At 33.9% G+C, this 16418-nt stretch overlaps 1 protein-coding gene across 1 annotated transcript in view; it reads left to right on the top strand.

Annotated features, from left to right (window-relative positions):
* Window positions 1-16418, top strand: part of CAND1 (cullin associated and neddylation dissociated 1) — a 66799-nt gene that overhangs the window by 22321 nt on the left and 28060 nt on the right. Inside the window, exons 3-6 of the mRNA XM_066369065.1 lie at window positions 11962-12116; window positions 14115-14238; window positions 15922-16178; window positions 16262-16367. Coding sequence (XP_066225162.1) covers window positions 11962-12116; window positions 14115-14238; window positions 15922-16178; window positions 16262-16367 — 642 coding nt within the window. The remainder of the gene's footprint in view (window positions 1-11961; window positions 12117-14114; window positions 14239-15921; window positions 16179-16261; window positions 16368-16418) is intronic.

The following is a 16418-nucleotide window of genomic DNA, read 5'->3' on the forward strand; positions in this document are numbered from 1 at the left end:
TGGATTAGGATAACTCAATTTCTCCAGGTTAACTTAATGCTGACGTAAATATAAAAATCTGTAATTCCCCCCCACACACACACACACTGGAAAAGTTGGATCTAAAGTAAATTTTGGTGGGAAGAAGAATGGAGTAGGGTGTTTGCTGAAGATAGCCAAGAAAATCTTATAAAAAAATAAACAGTTGCTGGAGTTGGGGTGGGAGTGGGGGTGTTGACAAGTGAGGAAATTTTACTGTTAATATTTCTCTAATCAAAGCAGTGAAGTAATGAGGCTTTAAGAGACCAGAGAAGGAAAATAGAGTGGAAAATACATGATGAAGGGCATCATTGGTGAAATGTTAGACCTTTTCAAAAGTCGGAATCATCATTTCAAAAAGATAAAATTGTATTCTTACCTCATGTACAGCATCCCTGCTTTACCTTAAATTAGTTTTGCCTGCTGTAGAACTTCATTTAAATGGAGTTATACAAGTATATGCACTTTTGTGTCTGGCTTTTTTCACTCTCATAACATGTGTATTAGTGTTTCATGAGTTTCTTACTGATTAATAGTTCATCGATACCAGTCTGTTATACATTTGGTTTCTTTCTAGGGTTTGGCTATTGTGAATAAAGATAAAATGAACATTTTTGTATGAATCCTTTTTAATTCAGTACATGTGTCTATTTCTTTTTGTATTTTTCTGAAGTGAGAAGCAAGGAGGCAGAGAAACAAACTCCCACATTAGCCCGACTGGGATCCACCAAGCATTCCCACTAGAGAGCAATGCTCAGTCCATCTGGGGTGTTGCTGCGTTGCAACCGGAGCCATTCTGGCGCCTGAGGCAGAGGCCATAGAGCCATCCTCAGCATCCAGGCCAACTTTGCTCCAGTGGAGCCTTGGCTGTGGGAGGGGAAGAAAGAGACAGAGAGGAAGGAGAGGGGAAGGGGTGGAGAAGCAGATGGGCGCTTCTCCTGTGTGCCCTGGCCGGGAATCGAACCCAGAATATCCATACGCTGGACCGACACTCTACCACTGAACCAACCAGCCAGGGCCATGTGTCTATTGCTTATGGATAAATACCAAGTATGTCATTACTGTTGTCTATTTAGGTTTTTTTTAAGAGACTGCCAGATTATTTTCCAAAATATTTATACCATTTTACATGAAAGGACCAATTACTCCTTATCCTCACCAACACTTGGTTGTGTCACTTTTTAATTTTAGCATTCCAGTGGGTGTGTCAATATAGTTTTAATTTATATTTGCCTGATAACTAATAATACCCAGTGCTATTTTGTATTTATTAGCCATTTGTTTATTTTTTTGGAATTTTCCCAATTTTTAAAATTGAGATTGTTTTTATTATCAAATTGTAGGAGTTTTTTGTGTATTCTGGATATAAGTCCTTTGACACTATGTTTTGTAAATATTTTCTCTCAATTTTATGAGCTTAAGTTTTTTATTTTAGTTTTAAATTTAGTTTTATTTAAAAATTAGTTTTACTCTGGCCATGTACTCAGTTGGTTAGAGTGTCATTCCTACACTGCAAGGTGGGTTTGATCTCTGGTCTGGGCACATATTGTACAACCAATGAATGCATGAATAGGTGGTACATCAAATCAATGTTTCTTTCCCTCTTCCCTTTTCCTTTCTCCCTCTCTCTCTCCCCGTTTTTCTCTTGCTCTCAAATAAATTTTAAAAAAATGAATTTAAACTTTTCTTTTATGGTTATTACTTACTGTGTCCTAGAAATCTTTGTTTACCTTAGTTAACAAAGATTTTCTCCTGGTTTCTTCTAAAAGCCTTATAGTTTCAGCTTTTACTTTTAGTTCTGAAATCTATCTTGAATTAATTCTTATGAATTAGGAAATAAATTATTTTTCCTGTAAAGATATCCAGTTGTTGAAGTACTATTTACTGAAAACACCTTTTCTCCTTACTGAATTGTATTGGCATTTTTGTCAGAAATCAACTAATTGTGTTTCTGGTTTATTCTGTTCTATTGATCTGTTTGTCTATTCTAATTGCCACTGCAATACTGTTTTAATAGCATAGCTCTGACTTTTTTAACCTTGGCACTGTTGATTTTTGGAGCCAGATAATTCTTTGTTGTGAGGAGTTACCTTGTGTATTCCGTGTATTGTACATTGTTTAGCAGCACCTTGGCCTTTACCCACTATTTGCCAATAGCAGTCCTTCTTCCTTCAGTAGTTATTGACAACTAAAAATGTCTGTAGACAGTGCCAGATATCTGCTGGAGGGTAAGAATCACTCACGGTTGAGAGATGCTGGGGTAGATCTGTAGAAGTCTGAAGTAATGTAATATAAGTTTCCTAGCTTCATTCCTCCTTTTTGTAAAGTATTTTGATGTTTTAGGTTCTTTGTATTTCCATGTAAATTGTAGACTTAGATTGACAGTTTCTTTTTCTTTTTTATAAATATGCGTTCTCAAATTTTGATTGGGACTGTTGAAGCTATAGAAGTATTTGAAGAGAATCAACATCTTAACAAGAATGAGTCTTTTAATCATGAATTGTAGTGCCTCATGCTTTTTTGTTGATTCCTCAGTATTTTCTACCTAAATATTATCAGTAAATATCCCCATCTTTTATCTTAATTTAATTTGTGTTTTCTTTTTTTTCTCTTAATTCCTCTAATTAGGGATTTATCATCTTTACCACTCATATCAAAGAACTGATTTTATGGTTTGTTAATTTTCTGTTATTTTTGCCTATTTCATTGATTTCTTCTCCTTGTTAATAATACTTTTACCTTTACTTAATTATTTTCTTCCTTTCTAATTCTTAATCATTTAAAGGCATGTATTTTTCTCTTAAGTACTTTTCTGAGCTACATCCTATAAATTTTGGTATTTTAATTATTCAATTTGAAATAGTTTCAATCTTTACTGTGATTTTTCTTTGATCCATGAATTATTTTAGAAGCAATTTTCAAATGTTTGAAGGTTATCTAGATGTTTATTTTTATTTTTACTGGTTTCTAATTTAATTCCATTGTAGGCAGAAAACCATATTCTTTAAGATTTCAGTGTGTTTTTTTGTTTGTTTGTTTTGTTTTGTTTACTTATATTTGTTTTACGGTTTGGCATAGGGGTCCCCAAACTACGGCCCGCTGGCTGCATGCAGCCCCCTGAGGCCATTTATCTGGCCCCTGCCGCACTTCCGGAAGGGGCACCTCTTTCATTGGTGGTCAGTGAGAGGAGCACAGGATGCATCTGCGCTTTGTGGTGCCGCCACATACAGTACTACTTCTAGTGACGTGGGACACACGCATCACGGCTCCGGAAGTGCGTCATATCACTTGTTACGGCTAGCAGTGACAAATATGGAACTGGACCTTGACCATCTCATTATCCAAAAGCAGGCCCATAGTTCCCATTGAAAAACTGGTCAGTTTGGCTGGGGTAGTGACGTCACGGAAATGGCGCCGTGAGCAGCGCGTCCGACAGATCTCCCCAAAATCACAACAAATTTATCAACTAGAAACAGGAAAATTTATCTTCGGAGCAAACTGAAAGCAAAAGGACTGTTATCACTCGAATCTGAGAGACGAGGGTGTGGAGGAAGCTACCGCAGGGACGTTCATTCAAGCCGCGAGAAAGTGCGCCTGTGTGCTATCAACAAGACCACCCTCAGATGCCAATAAGAAAGAGGAAATCGAATATTATGGATACAAAAGAAAGAGAGGTAACACAAATAGATGTGGAAAAATCTATGGAGAAAAGACTTAACATATTGGAAGCCTTGGAGCTAAATGACAGAGAATTTAAAATAGAAATCTTAAAAATACTCAGAGATATACAAGAAAACACGGAAAGGCAATATAGGGAGATCAGAAAACAACTCAATGAACACAAAGAATATATTACCAAGGAAATTGAAACTATAAAAACAAATCAAACAGAAATGAAAAACTCAATTCACGAACTGAAAAACGAGGTAACAAGCTTAGCTAGCAGAACAACCCAGATTGAAGATAGGATTAGTGAAATAGAAGACAAACAACTTGAGGCACAACAGAGAGAAGAAGAAAGAGACTCAAAAATAATAAAAAACGAGAAAGCCCTACAGGAATTATCTGACTCCATCAGAAAGAATAACATAAGAATAATAGGTATATCAGAGGGAGAAGAGAAAGAAAATGGAATGGAGAATATACTCAAACAAATAATAGACGAGAACTTCCCAAGCCTGTGGAAAGAACTAAAGCCTCAAATTCAAGAAGCAAACAGAACACCGAGTTTTCTTAACCCCAACAAACCCACTCCAAGGCACATCATAATAAAGATGACACAAACCAATGACAAAGAAAAAATTCTCAAGGCAGCCAGGGAAAAGAAGAGTACAACATATAAAGGAAGGCCTATTAGATTATCATCAGATTTCTCAGCAGAAACTCTACAAGCTAGAAGAGAGTGGACCCCAATATTTAAAGCCCTGAAAGAGAGGAACTTTCAGCCAAGAATACTATACCCATCAAAGCTATCCTTCAAGTATGAAGGAGATATAAAAACATTCACAAATACAGAAAAGATGAGAGAATTTATCACGAGAAAGCCCCCACTCCAGGAAATACTAAAGGGGGTTTTCCAACCTGATTCAAAGAACAAAAGAAAACAACACCACAAGTAACAGCTCCACCAAGAACACAATAAAACCAAACTTAAACTGTGACAACAAAGGAAAAAAAAAAAGGGGGGGGAGAGAATGGAGATTAACAGTAGCAAAGGACGATGAAGTGCAGAAATACTTATAAGATAGGGTACTACAATGAATATGGTAGGTACCCTTTTCATTACTTAATGGTAACCACCCTAGAAAAAACCACCACAAAAACACATGACTTAAAAAAGGTAGCAACAGAGGAAAGAAGTATGGAACACAAACAAACAGAAACAAATGATAGAAAAACAAAAGAGAAGAATCAAACTAGATACAAAACTAACAGAAAGCAATTTATAAAATGGCAGTAGGGAACCCACAAGTGTCAATAATTACACTAAATGTAAATGAATTAAACTTACCAATAAAAAGACACAGAGTAGCAGAATGGATTAAAAAAGAAAATCCAACTATATGCTGCCTACAAGAAACACATCCAAGCAACAAGGATAAAAACAAATTCAAAGTGAAAGGCTGGAAAACAATACTCCAAGCAAACAACACCCAAAAAAAAGCAGGTGTAGCAATACTCATATCTGATAATGCTGACTACAAGACAGAAAAAGTACTCAGAGACAAAAATGGTCACTTCATAATGATTAAGGGGACACTGAATCAAGAAGACATAACAATCCTTAATATATATGCACCAAACCAAGGAGCACCAAAATATATAAGACAGCTACTTATTGACCTTAAAACAAAAACTAACAAAAATACAATCATACTTGGAGACCTCAATACTCCGCTGACGGCTCTAGATCGGTCATCCAAACAGAGAATCAATAAAGATATAGTGGACTTGAACGAAATACTAGAACACCTGGATATGATAGACATCTACAGGACACTTCATCCCAAAGTGACAGAGTATACATTTTTCTCTAGTGTACATGGAACATTCTCAAGAATTGACCATATGTTGGGCCACAAAGACAATATCAGCAAATTTAGAAAAATTGAAATTGTACCAAGCATATTTTCTGATCATAAAGCCTTGAAACTAGAATTCAACTGCAAAAAAGAGGGGGGAAAACCCACAAAAATGTGGAAACTAAACAACATACTTCTAAAAAATGAATGGGTCAAAGAAGAAATAAGCGCAGAGATCAAAAGATACATACAGACAAATGAAAATGAAAATACGACATATCAGAATCTCTGGGATGCAGCAAAAGCAGTAATAAGAGGAAAGTTCATATCACTTCAGGCCTATATGAACAAACAAGAGAGAGCCGAAGTAAACCACTTAACTTCACACCTTAAGGAACTAGAAAAAGAAGAACAAAGACAACCCAAAACCAGCCGAAGAAAGGAGATAATAAAAATCAGAGCAGAAATAAATGAAATAGAGAACAGAAAAACTATAGAAAAAATCAATAAAACAAGGAGCTGGTTCTTTGAAAAGGTCAAAATTGACAAACCCTTGGCAAGACTCACCAAGGAAAAAAGGCACAGGACTCAAATAAATAAAATCCAAAATGAAAGAGGAGAGATCACCACAGACATCATAGATATACAAAGAATTATTGTAGAATACTATGAAAAATTATATGCCACCAAATACAACAATCTAGAAGAACTGGATAAATTCCTAGAACAATACAACCTTCCTAGACTGAGTCATGAAGAAGCAGAAAGCCTAAACAGACCAATCAGCAGGGAGGAAATAGAAAAAACTATTAAAAACCTCCCCAAAAATAAAAGTCCAGGCCCAGACGGTTATACTAGTGAATTCTATCAAACATTCAAAGAAGACTTGGTTCCTATTCTACTCAAAGTCTTCCAAAAAATTGAAGAAGAAGCAATACTTCCAAACACATTTTATGAGGCCAACATAACCCTCATACCAAAACCTGGCAAGGATGGCACAAAGAAAGAAAACTACAGACCAATATCTCTAATGAATACAGATGCTAAAATTCTAAACAAAATACTGGCAAACCGAATACAACAACATATTAAAAAAATAATACATCATGATCAAGTGGGATTCATCCCAGAATCTCAAGGATGGTTCAACATACGCAAAACGGTTAACGTAATACACCATATCAACAAAACAAAGAACAAAAACCACATGATCTTATCAATAGATGCAGAAAAGGCTTTTGATAAAATACAACACAATTTTATGTTTAAGACTCTCAACAAAATGGGTATAGAAGGAAAATATCTCAACATGATAAAGGCCATATATGATAAACCATCAGCTAACATCATATTAAATGGCACTAAACTGAAGGCTTTCCCCCTTAAATCAGGAACAAGACAGGGTTGTCCACTCTCTCCACTCTTATTTAACGTGGTGCTAGAAGTTCTGGCCAGAGCAATCAGACAAGACAAAGAAATAAAAGGCATCCATATTGGAAAAGAAGAAGTAAAGGTATCACTTTTTGCTGATGATATGATCCTATACATCGAAAACCCGAAGGACTCCACAAAAAGATTATTAGAAACAATAAACCAATACAGTAAGGTCGCAGGATACAAAATTAACATACAGAAGTCCATAGCCTTTCTCTATGCCAACAATGAAATATTAGAAAACGAACTCAAAAAAATAATCCCCTTCACGATTGCAACAAAAAAAATAAAATACCTAGGAATAAACATAACAAAGAATGTAAAGGACCTATATAATGAAAATTACAAAGCATTGTTAAGGGAAATCGAAAAAGATACAATGAGATGGAAAAATATTCCTTGTTCTTGGAGAGGAAGAATAAATATAATCAAAATGGCCATATTACCCAAAGCAATATACAAATTTAATGCAATTCCCATCAAAATTCCTATGAGATTTTTTAAAGAAATGGAACAAAAAATCATCAGATTTATATGGAACTATAAAAAACCCCGAATAGCCAAAACAATCCTAAAGAAAAAGAATGAAGCTGGGGGCATTACAATACCTGACTTTAAACTATATTATAGGGCCACAATAATCAAAACAGCATGGTATTGGCAGAAAAATAGACACTCAGACCAATGGAACAGAATAGAAAGCCCAGAAATAAAACCACATATATATGGTCAAATAATCTTTGATAAAGGGGCCAACAACACACAATGGAGAAAAGAAAGCCTCTTCAACAAATGGTGTTGGGAAAACTGGAAAGCCACATGCAAAAGAATGAAACTCGACTACAGCCTGTCCCCGTGTACTAAAATTAATTCAAAATGGATCAAAGACCTAAATATAAGACCTGAAACAATAAAGTACATAGAAGAAGACATAGGTACTAAACTCATGGACCTGGGTTTTAAAGAACATTTTATGAACTTGACTCCAATGGCAAGAGAAGTGAAGGCAAAGATAAATGAATGGGACTACATCAGAATAAAAAGTTTTTGCTCAGCAAGAGAAACTGATATAAAAATAAACAGACAGCCAACTAAATGGGAAATTATATTTTCAAACAACAGCTCAGATAAGGGCCTAATTTCCAAAATTTACAAAGAACTCATAAAACTCAACAACAAACAAACAAACAATCCAATAAAAAAATGGGAAGAAGACATGAATAGACACTTCTCCCAGGAAGAGATACAAATGGCCAACAGATATATGAAAAAATGCTCAGCTTCATTAGTTATTAGGGAAATGCAAATCAAAACTACAATGAGATACCACCTCACCCCTGTTAGATTAGCTATGATCAACAAGACGGGTAATAGCAAATGTTGGAGAGGCTGTGGAGAAAAAGGAACCCTCATTCACTGTTGGTGGGACTGTAAAGTAGTACAACCATTATGGAGGAAAGTATGGTGGTTCCTCAAAAAACTGCAAATAGAACTACCTTATGACCCAGCAATCCCTCTACTGGGTATATACCCCAAAACCTCAGAAACATTGATACGTGAAGACACATGTAGCCCCATGTTCATTGCAGCACTGTTCACAGTGGCCAAGACATGGAAACAACCAAAAAGCCCTTCAATAGAAGACTGGATAAAGAAGATGTGGCACATATACACTATGGAACACTACTCAGCCATAAGAAACGATGACATCAGATCATTTACAGCAAAATGGTGGGATCTTGATAACATTATAAGGAGTGAAATAAGTAAATCAGAAAAAAACAAGAACTACATGATTCCATACATTGGTGGAACATAAAAATGAGACTAAGAGACATGGACAAGAGTGTGGTGGTTACCAGGGGTGGGGGGAGGGAGGACAGGGGGAGAGTTAGGGGGAGGGGGAGGGGCACAGAGAACTAGATAGAGGGTGGCGAAGGACAATCAGACTTTGGGCGAGGGGTATGCAACATAATTTAATGACAAAATAACCTAGACATGTTTTCTTTGAATATATGTACCCTGATTTATTAATGTCATCCCATTACCATTAATAAAAATTTATTTAAAAAAAAAAAAAAAAGAAAAACTGGTCAGTTTGTTGATTTAAATTTACTTGTTCTTGCCTGACCAGTCGGTGGCGCAGTGGATAGAGCGTTGGACTGGGATGTGGAAGGACCCAGGTTCGAGACCCTGAGGTTGCCAGCTTGAGCGCGGGCTCATCTGGCTTGAGCAAAAAGCTCACCAGCTTGGACCCGGGGTCGCTGGCTCCAGCAAGGGGTTACTCAGTCTGCTGAAGGCCCGCGGTCAAAGCATATATGAGAAAGCAATCAATGAACAACTAAGGAGTTGCAACGCGCAACGAAAAACTAATGGTTGATGCTTCTCTTCATTCCTGTTTCTCTCTGACTCTCTCTGTCTCTGTAAAAAAAAAAAAAATTTACTTGTTCTTTATTTTAAATATTGTATTTGTTCCCGTTTTGTTTTTTTACTTTAAAATAAGATATGTGCAGTATGCATAGGGATTTGTTCTTAGTTTTTTTTTATAGTCTGGCCCTTCAGTGGTCTGAGAGACAGTGAACTGGCCTTCTGTGTAAAAAGTTTGGGGACCCCTGGTTTAGCATATGGTAGGTTTGATGAATGTAGCCTATGATCCATTCTTGGTGAATGCACACTGAAAAGAAAGTGTATTCAGTAGTAGTTGAGTATGGTGTTTTAGAAATGTCAGTTATGTCAAGGCAGTTGATAGTGTTTGGATTTATATCCTTAGTGATATTTTTTCTTTTGTTATTAAATACTGAAAGAGGGATGTTAAAATTTTTAGCTATGATTGTCAGTTTATCCCTTTTTCTCTTAAATGTTGATTTTGTTCATGAACTTTAAAGCTGTTTGACGGTACATACACCATTATACTTATATCTTTTTGATGTTTTACAAAATATTTCTCTTTAAATATACTGTATCTTGGACTGTATTTTCTCTTATATAGCCACTCCCAACTTTTTTAAGATTTGTGTTTGCTTAGTGTATCTCTTTATATTACTTTAATTTTAATCTGTTATTTTAAAATTATGTGTCTTATAGACAGCAGATAATTGGTCCATTGATATTTATTGTAAATATTGATACGGTTGGATTTAGGTGTCATTTTGCTTCTTGTTTTCTCTTTTTGTTGTTATGGCTTTTTTGCTTGTTGGTTTATTTTCCCTCCCTTTGAGTTAATCAAATATTTTATAGCAGCAATTCTCAAAGTTTGATTTGAGGGCCCCTGGGACATCCTGTGTGTCAAAACTATTCTATGAATAATACATTATATGAATAATATGAATAATACTAGGGTTATTTTCCCTTTGACTCTCTTTTTCTCATAAAGACACAGTATAATTTTCCAGAGGCCACATGATATGTGATACTACAATAGCTTGAATCCAGTTTTCTTTTAAGCCCAAAAATTAATTTGCAAAAATGTAAAATTTTCTCACTTATTTTTTAGGGGAATATAATTATTTTTCTTTAAAATGTTAATTATGTTAATATCCAGTGGTTTATTGTTACTTTTAATTTTTAATATGGTAAATATTGACAGATACAACCCACGTAAAGAAAAGTTTTTTTGGGTTTTCATTGCTTTTAGAAGTGTTAAAATGGTTTCTAAAACCAAGAAGTTGGGAATCGTTGTATTAAAATATTTAATTTTGATTTCCTCTGTTGACTTTTTAGATATATCTGTTTGCATTCCTTTTTTGAATTGTCATGCTAGGCTAGGGATTATAAATTGCATCTTAAATTTATCACACACAATCTATTAAAATTTAATGTATTATGTGATATAAATTACATAAACCTTGCAGAAACATATTGTTTCTTTCTCCTGATTTTGTGCTATTGTTTTTTATATATTTGTGTCTGCTTATGTCTATAATTGAAAAATATTTATAAATTTTAAAATATAGTCATATATATATATATATATATATATATATATATACACACACACACACACACATACACATTTATCATTTCTGGTGATTTTTATTCCTTTCTGTAAATCCAAGTTACCATCTGGTTTAATGTTTCTTTAGCCTTGAGAATTTTCTTTGGCAGTTCCTGTAGGTCTGGTGGCAATATATTCTCAGCTTTTAACTGAATTGTCTTAATTTATCATTATTAAAGGGTAATTTTACTGCATATGGAATCTAGGTAGGTTTTCTCTGGTTTTAGTTTAATTATTATCAGGCATTTAAATTGTTTTCTAAAATAACTGTTTTAGATATCTTACATTTGTTTATAGGATGGTTAGTCTAGCAAAGCTATTTTGTCATAAATGGAAGCTAGAACTCTTTAATTTCATATTTGAATTCCTTTTATTTTCACTTCCAATTTTCATTATTTTACTTTAGCTCTCTCTACATATATGCCATGTCTTTGTTGTCATTGCCATCATTGTGGATTGGGCTAGTTTTTTTTTCTTTTTCTCCTTTTGTTGTTTTTTTTTTAATTGAATTTAACTTCTTTTCTCCTCTTAATTCCCCAGATTTCTCTTTCTACTACTACACTACTCAAGCAATCAGCAGCATTTAGTTATTGAGCATTTATAGGTGAAACATTGATCCAAGCATTTATCGTAAACTATTTTTGTGTCACGCTTGAGAAAATTCATTGACTCCCAATTTTACTACATCTTATTTAAATTCATTGGTCTAACTTGAAAGGCTCTCCATAATGTTCCAGGGGCCCAGTTTCCTATTATGTTTTTGTTTACCTTTTGTATCAGACAGTTCTTTACTCTCATTTCTTTTAATATGCATGCCACTTATTCTAGTCTCTGATCTTTTTATATGAGATGCCCTTATTTATATACTATTTATGATACAGGCATAGTGTGTTTACTTTATGTTGATGGTGCTAGGCAGATTTTTATTTGTTAATTTCTCTGTTTTTGTATTTATCTAGATTTAAATTTTTCTTTTTCTTTTTTATATTATAGCCTTGGCCCTTTAGTGAGTAAAGTGAAGGAATACCAAGTAGAGACCATTGTAGATACCCTCTGCACTAACATGCTTTCTGATAAAGAACAACTTCGAGATATTTCAAGTATTGGCCTTAAAACAGTAATTGGAGAACTTCCTCCAGCTTCCAGTGGTAAGTAAGCAAGATCACATTTTTTCTTCCTATTTGTCTTTGGAGGCATTGCTCCTCTCCTCTTAATTTTTCCTTCTGACCAGGGAGAAAGAGAGTTGTTTATCCTAAGAGACCTTTGGTAAACATCCCTTTGAACAACTAAGAAGAAAGTCTGGAGTTTTATTTTTGCTTCAAAATAAATTCAGTTTTAAATAAATGTTTTTATTAAATTTTAACTCATAGGAATACCAGTTTTGAAGGATTCTTATATTGGAGCAAGATTTAATATTGTTATGTGTGCTATGACTACAGAAGACGGTTATGCTCTCCTATGCAATGAGGGAAAAGAAAACCCAAAACTATGAGTTATTTTTGATTAGCTCTTTATTTTCAATATTTTGCTTTACATTAGCATTTATGATATAAAACTTTTAAGACAACTGTGAAATAGTTCAGTTTACTAGTCTAGTTAGTATCTTTGAGATTGAACCTCTTATATCTACTTGGTAATTTTAAAATATTTAAAACTACAATTAATGAATTTGTCAATTTTTGCCCTATGACAGAAATATTTAGATAATGTAATTTTTATAGAATTGTTTTTAACTGCTAACCTACTAGTTAAAATTAACAGGCTAAATATTTTTGTCTCTTCTGCAAATGAAGTGAAATTATTTCCCTATATCATGGAAAGATGTAGACTGGTAATGTAGTCTGGGTATATACTTTTTACTCATTTACTAAGGGTGTCAAGATGGCCGAGTGGTCCAAGGCGCTAGACTCAAGCTTCGCTTCACTCATTTACTTAATTAATAAATATTTATTAATCAAGCATTCATTATGCTAGTTATCATGTTAGATGGTACATGTATATTATTTCACTTAGTGTAAATGTCAGCCATATGGAAGTTCTTAATATTCCTGATTAATGAGTGAACTGTAATTCAGGGAGATTATGTTAATTTACCCCAAAATATTTTATTATCTAGTTGGGCGAAGATGTAAATCCATTGTCTTTTAAACCAAAACTGTTTCTTTTTTTATACCAATATTATTTTAACCTTATTAGTTATTTCAATAAAATATTTCACCAACTTTGAAGTATGTTATTTATAATTGTATTAGTTATATTATTTCCTCATTTTTTTTCTCTCATTGAAACATGTTTGTTTTTAGCTGATTTCTGCTTGGTAACCATTCAGGTTTTTCATTTCAAATTTATTTTTTCTCTTATTTTTTTAATAACACAAAATAGTAAACTTTAATTTATGAGTTCTTTGGAACATTTTTACTTTGTAATTATGTTATGGAATCTTTGGATTGGAATGGATTTTATTAAAGGTTACGATTATTACTTTATTTTTAAAGAAACCATGCTGCCTGACCTGTGGTAGCACAGTGGATAAAGCGTCGACCTGGAAATACTGAGGTCGCCGGTTCGAAACCCTGGGCTTGCCTGGTCAAGGCACATACGGGAGTTGATGCTTTCAGCTCCTCCCCCCTTCTCTCTCTCTGTCTCTCCTCTCTCTCTCTCTCTCTCTCTCTCTCTCTCTGTCTTTCCCTCTCCTCTCTAAAATGAATAAATAAAAATAAAGAAAGAAAGAAAGAAACCATGCCAATCATTGGTTTTAAATTCACTGAAATGTAAAAGTACAGGTTACTGGTAAAGAGGACTTCAGTAGAGAAAAATGTCATTGCCAATTTTCAAGTACTTGCAGCTATTACTGACTCCATAGTTGGCATTCATGCCATGCATAGGATAGTTGTCCAATGGAGCCTATCTGAATTGGTACTGTTTTCCCTAGATCGCGTACTTCTTCTGCAGTTCTAATTTTTGTTAATATCTAATAAATTATTTTATTGAGAAACAACCTGTTTTGAAATACATATTTTTGTGACACAGATCTCTTGAATCATTCTTATAATCAAGTTAAAAGTTGTTGAATATTTGGCAACTTTCATGAATATCAGGTATGCCATATTTGCCTTGAAAGTATTATTGGTTTCTTACTCATGCAGGCTCTGCATTAGCTGCTAATGTGTGTAAAAAGATTACTGGGCGTCTCACCAGTGCAATAGCAAAGCAGGAAGATGTCTCTGTTCAGCTAGAAGCCTTGGATATTATGGCTGACATGTTGAGCAGGTAAACATGCCTATATGTGTTATTTATAATATAAATATTATGTGCATTTATTAAAAAATCCCTTCTGATAAGTATAATAAAACTTGGTCTAAAATCCATGTTTAAATTGTGATTATTTTATAAATATTTTTGCTTAGTGAGGAGAAAAATAAGCTAATTATATTTATTATGCATTACTGCATAGCAAGCATGTTCTATATAGTTTTGAGAAATAAAAAATAAAATTTATGATTTAAATATTTGAGCAGAGTTTTGTTTTGTTTTTTATATTCTTGAATACAATGATCTACTTAGATAAGATGTACCTGTAGGTGTGGCAGATTTTCCACTTAATATAGTGCTGTTAGTAAACTTAAGCAACCATATTTATGCTGTATAATTTTGAGGAGGAAGAAACTTGTCTTTGTACATTTCTTGTTTTTCTATTTTCCTCTGGAAATCAAACTTGGGAAGTTACAGAGATCAGTCCACCAGAAGTTTCATGCTGGTCTGCGAAAGAGTTAATCACCCTGATGTTGTATGAAGATTATCCGCGGAACAGCAGTTGAAAACATTGAGCTAAACAACTAGAAAAAAAAACCTTAAAGACCTATCAATTTCAGTATATCCTGATTTTCATAATCATTATATGTTATTTGTAGCCAGTGCACTTCAACTTGAAAATAAATAATTGAATGCCTTCAGGTGGTATATACAGAAGAGCTATCATCCTGGCACACAAATAACTGATACATTACTATAGGAGATATAAGAGATTAGGACACAAATGGCTATAATGCAGAATGAGACTAAATACTGTCTGTGAGTGTAGTGTGTTTTGGGGTTTAAAATGGGAGGATCCAAGAAAGTTTGTTATGGAAAGAGTGACATTTGAATTTAGTTTTGAATAATGGGTAAGGTACAGATGTATATGCCCAAGTATAGGATATATCAGCATTAGCCTTGGACTTGGGGAACATTGTATTCTAGTTTTCCAGGATATAGAATGAGTAGAAAAGTAGAAGAAAGTCATGCTGATAGATTGGAGTCATGTTTAGAAGGGTGATGAATTTATACTTAATATGATAAGTATTGAAAATTCAGTTACTTTTTGTCCTTTGTGCCTTTACTAGCATTGTTTTTGCATATAAATATTTGACTGCTGTTCACTCATTGAACTATAGTAAGTATGTAAAATGATTTTAAAGAGAGGGTTGAACAAGAGGATAATTGAAATTTAGGGTATAGATGTTTAGAGGAAAGACAATAGGGAGAAGGGGGTGGGTAGTCAAGAAATGCTGATATTTTGAGTTGTGAACCCTGAAAGAGATGAAATAGAGTAAAAGCTATCAATAGGTAAAGATAATTTAGAGACTTGGGAAGGGGAAAATTATAAGATCATCGTGTTTTTGTTGTTTTTATATACTCCAGTATATTAGTTGGATAGCCTATAAGTGAAACTTTCGGTCTAGGTTTCAGAAAGTAATTTAACGATACAAATTTTAAAACTCATTCACTTAGCTCAAGTTTTCAGTTATATTGGTAGAGATAGTAAGAATTTAGGTTCCTTTTATTCTAACTTTGGATTATATCATGTCAATTTTTAGTCTTTGAATACATTGAGTTTAGAGGCCAGACATTTCAGTAGTTACCAGACATCTTGAATTTATTTGTCATTTTCTTTCTTTTTAATTTTATTTTAAGGCAAGGAGGACTTCTTGTTAATTTTCATCCTTCGATTCTGACCTGTCTACTCCCCCAGTTGACCAGCCCTAGACTTGCAGTGAGGAAAAGAACCATTATTGCTCTTGGCCACCTGGTTATGAGCTGTGGAAATATAGTTTTTGTAGATCTTATTGAACATCTTTTGTCAGAATTGTCCAAAAATGATTCCATGTCAACAACAAGAACCTACATACAATGTATTGCTGCTATTAGTAGGCAAGCTGGTCATAGAATAGGTAAGAAATGTTTAAATATTTTCAAGTTTTCTTTTAAAAAAGGTATTAATGAGTGTTTTTAAGAACCAATATGCTTTTCTTAGGTGAATACCTTGAGAAAATAATTCCTTTGGTGGTAAAATTTTGTAATGTAGATGATGATGAATTAAGAGAGTACTGCATTCAAGCCTTTGAATCGTTTGTGAGAAGGTACGTTTTTAAGATCTCTATATTTTCAAATAAAATTTTTCTTAAAAATAG

Source organism: Saccopteryx leptura, chromosome 2, assembly GCF_036850995.1.
Source record: "Saccopteryx leptura isolate mSacLep1 chromosome 2, mSacLep1_pri_phased_curated, whole genome shotgun sequence".
In the NCBI taxonomy this organism is placed as follows: domain Eukaryota; kingdom Metazoa; phylum Chordata; class Mammalia; order Chiroptera; family Emballonuridae; genus Saccopteryx; species Saccopteryx leptura.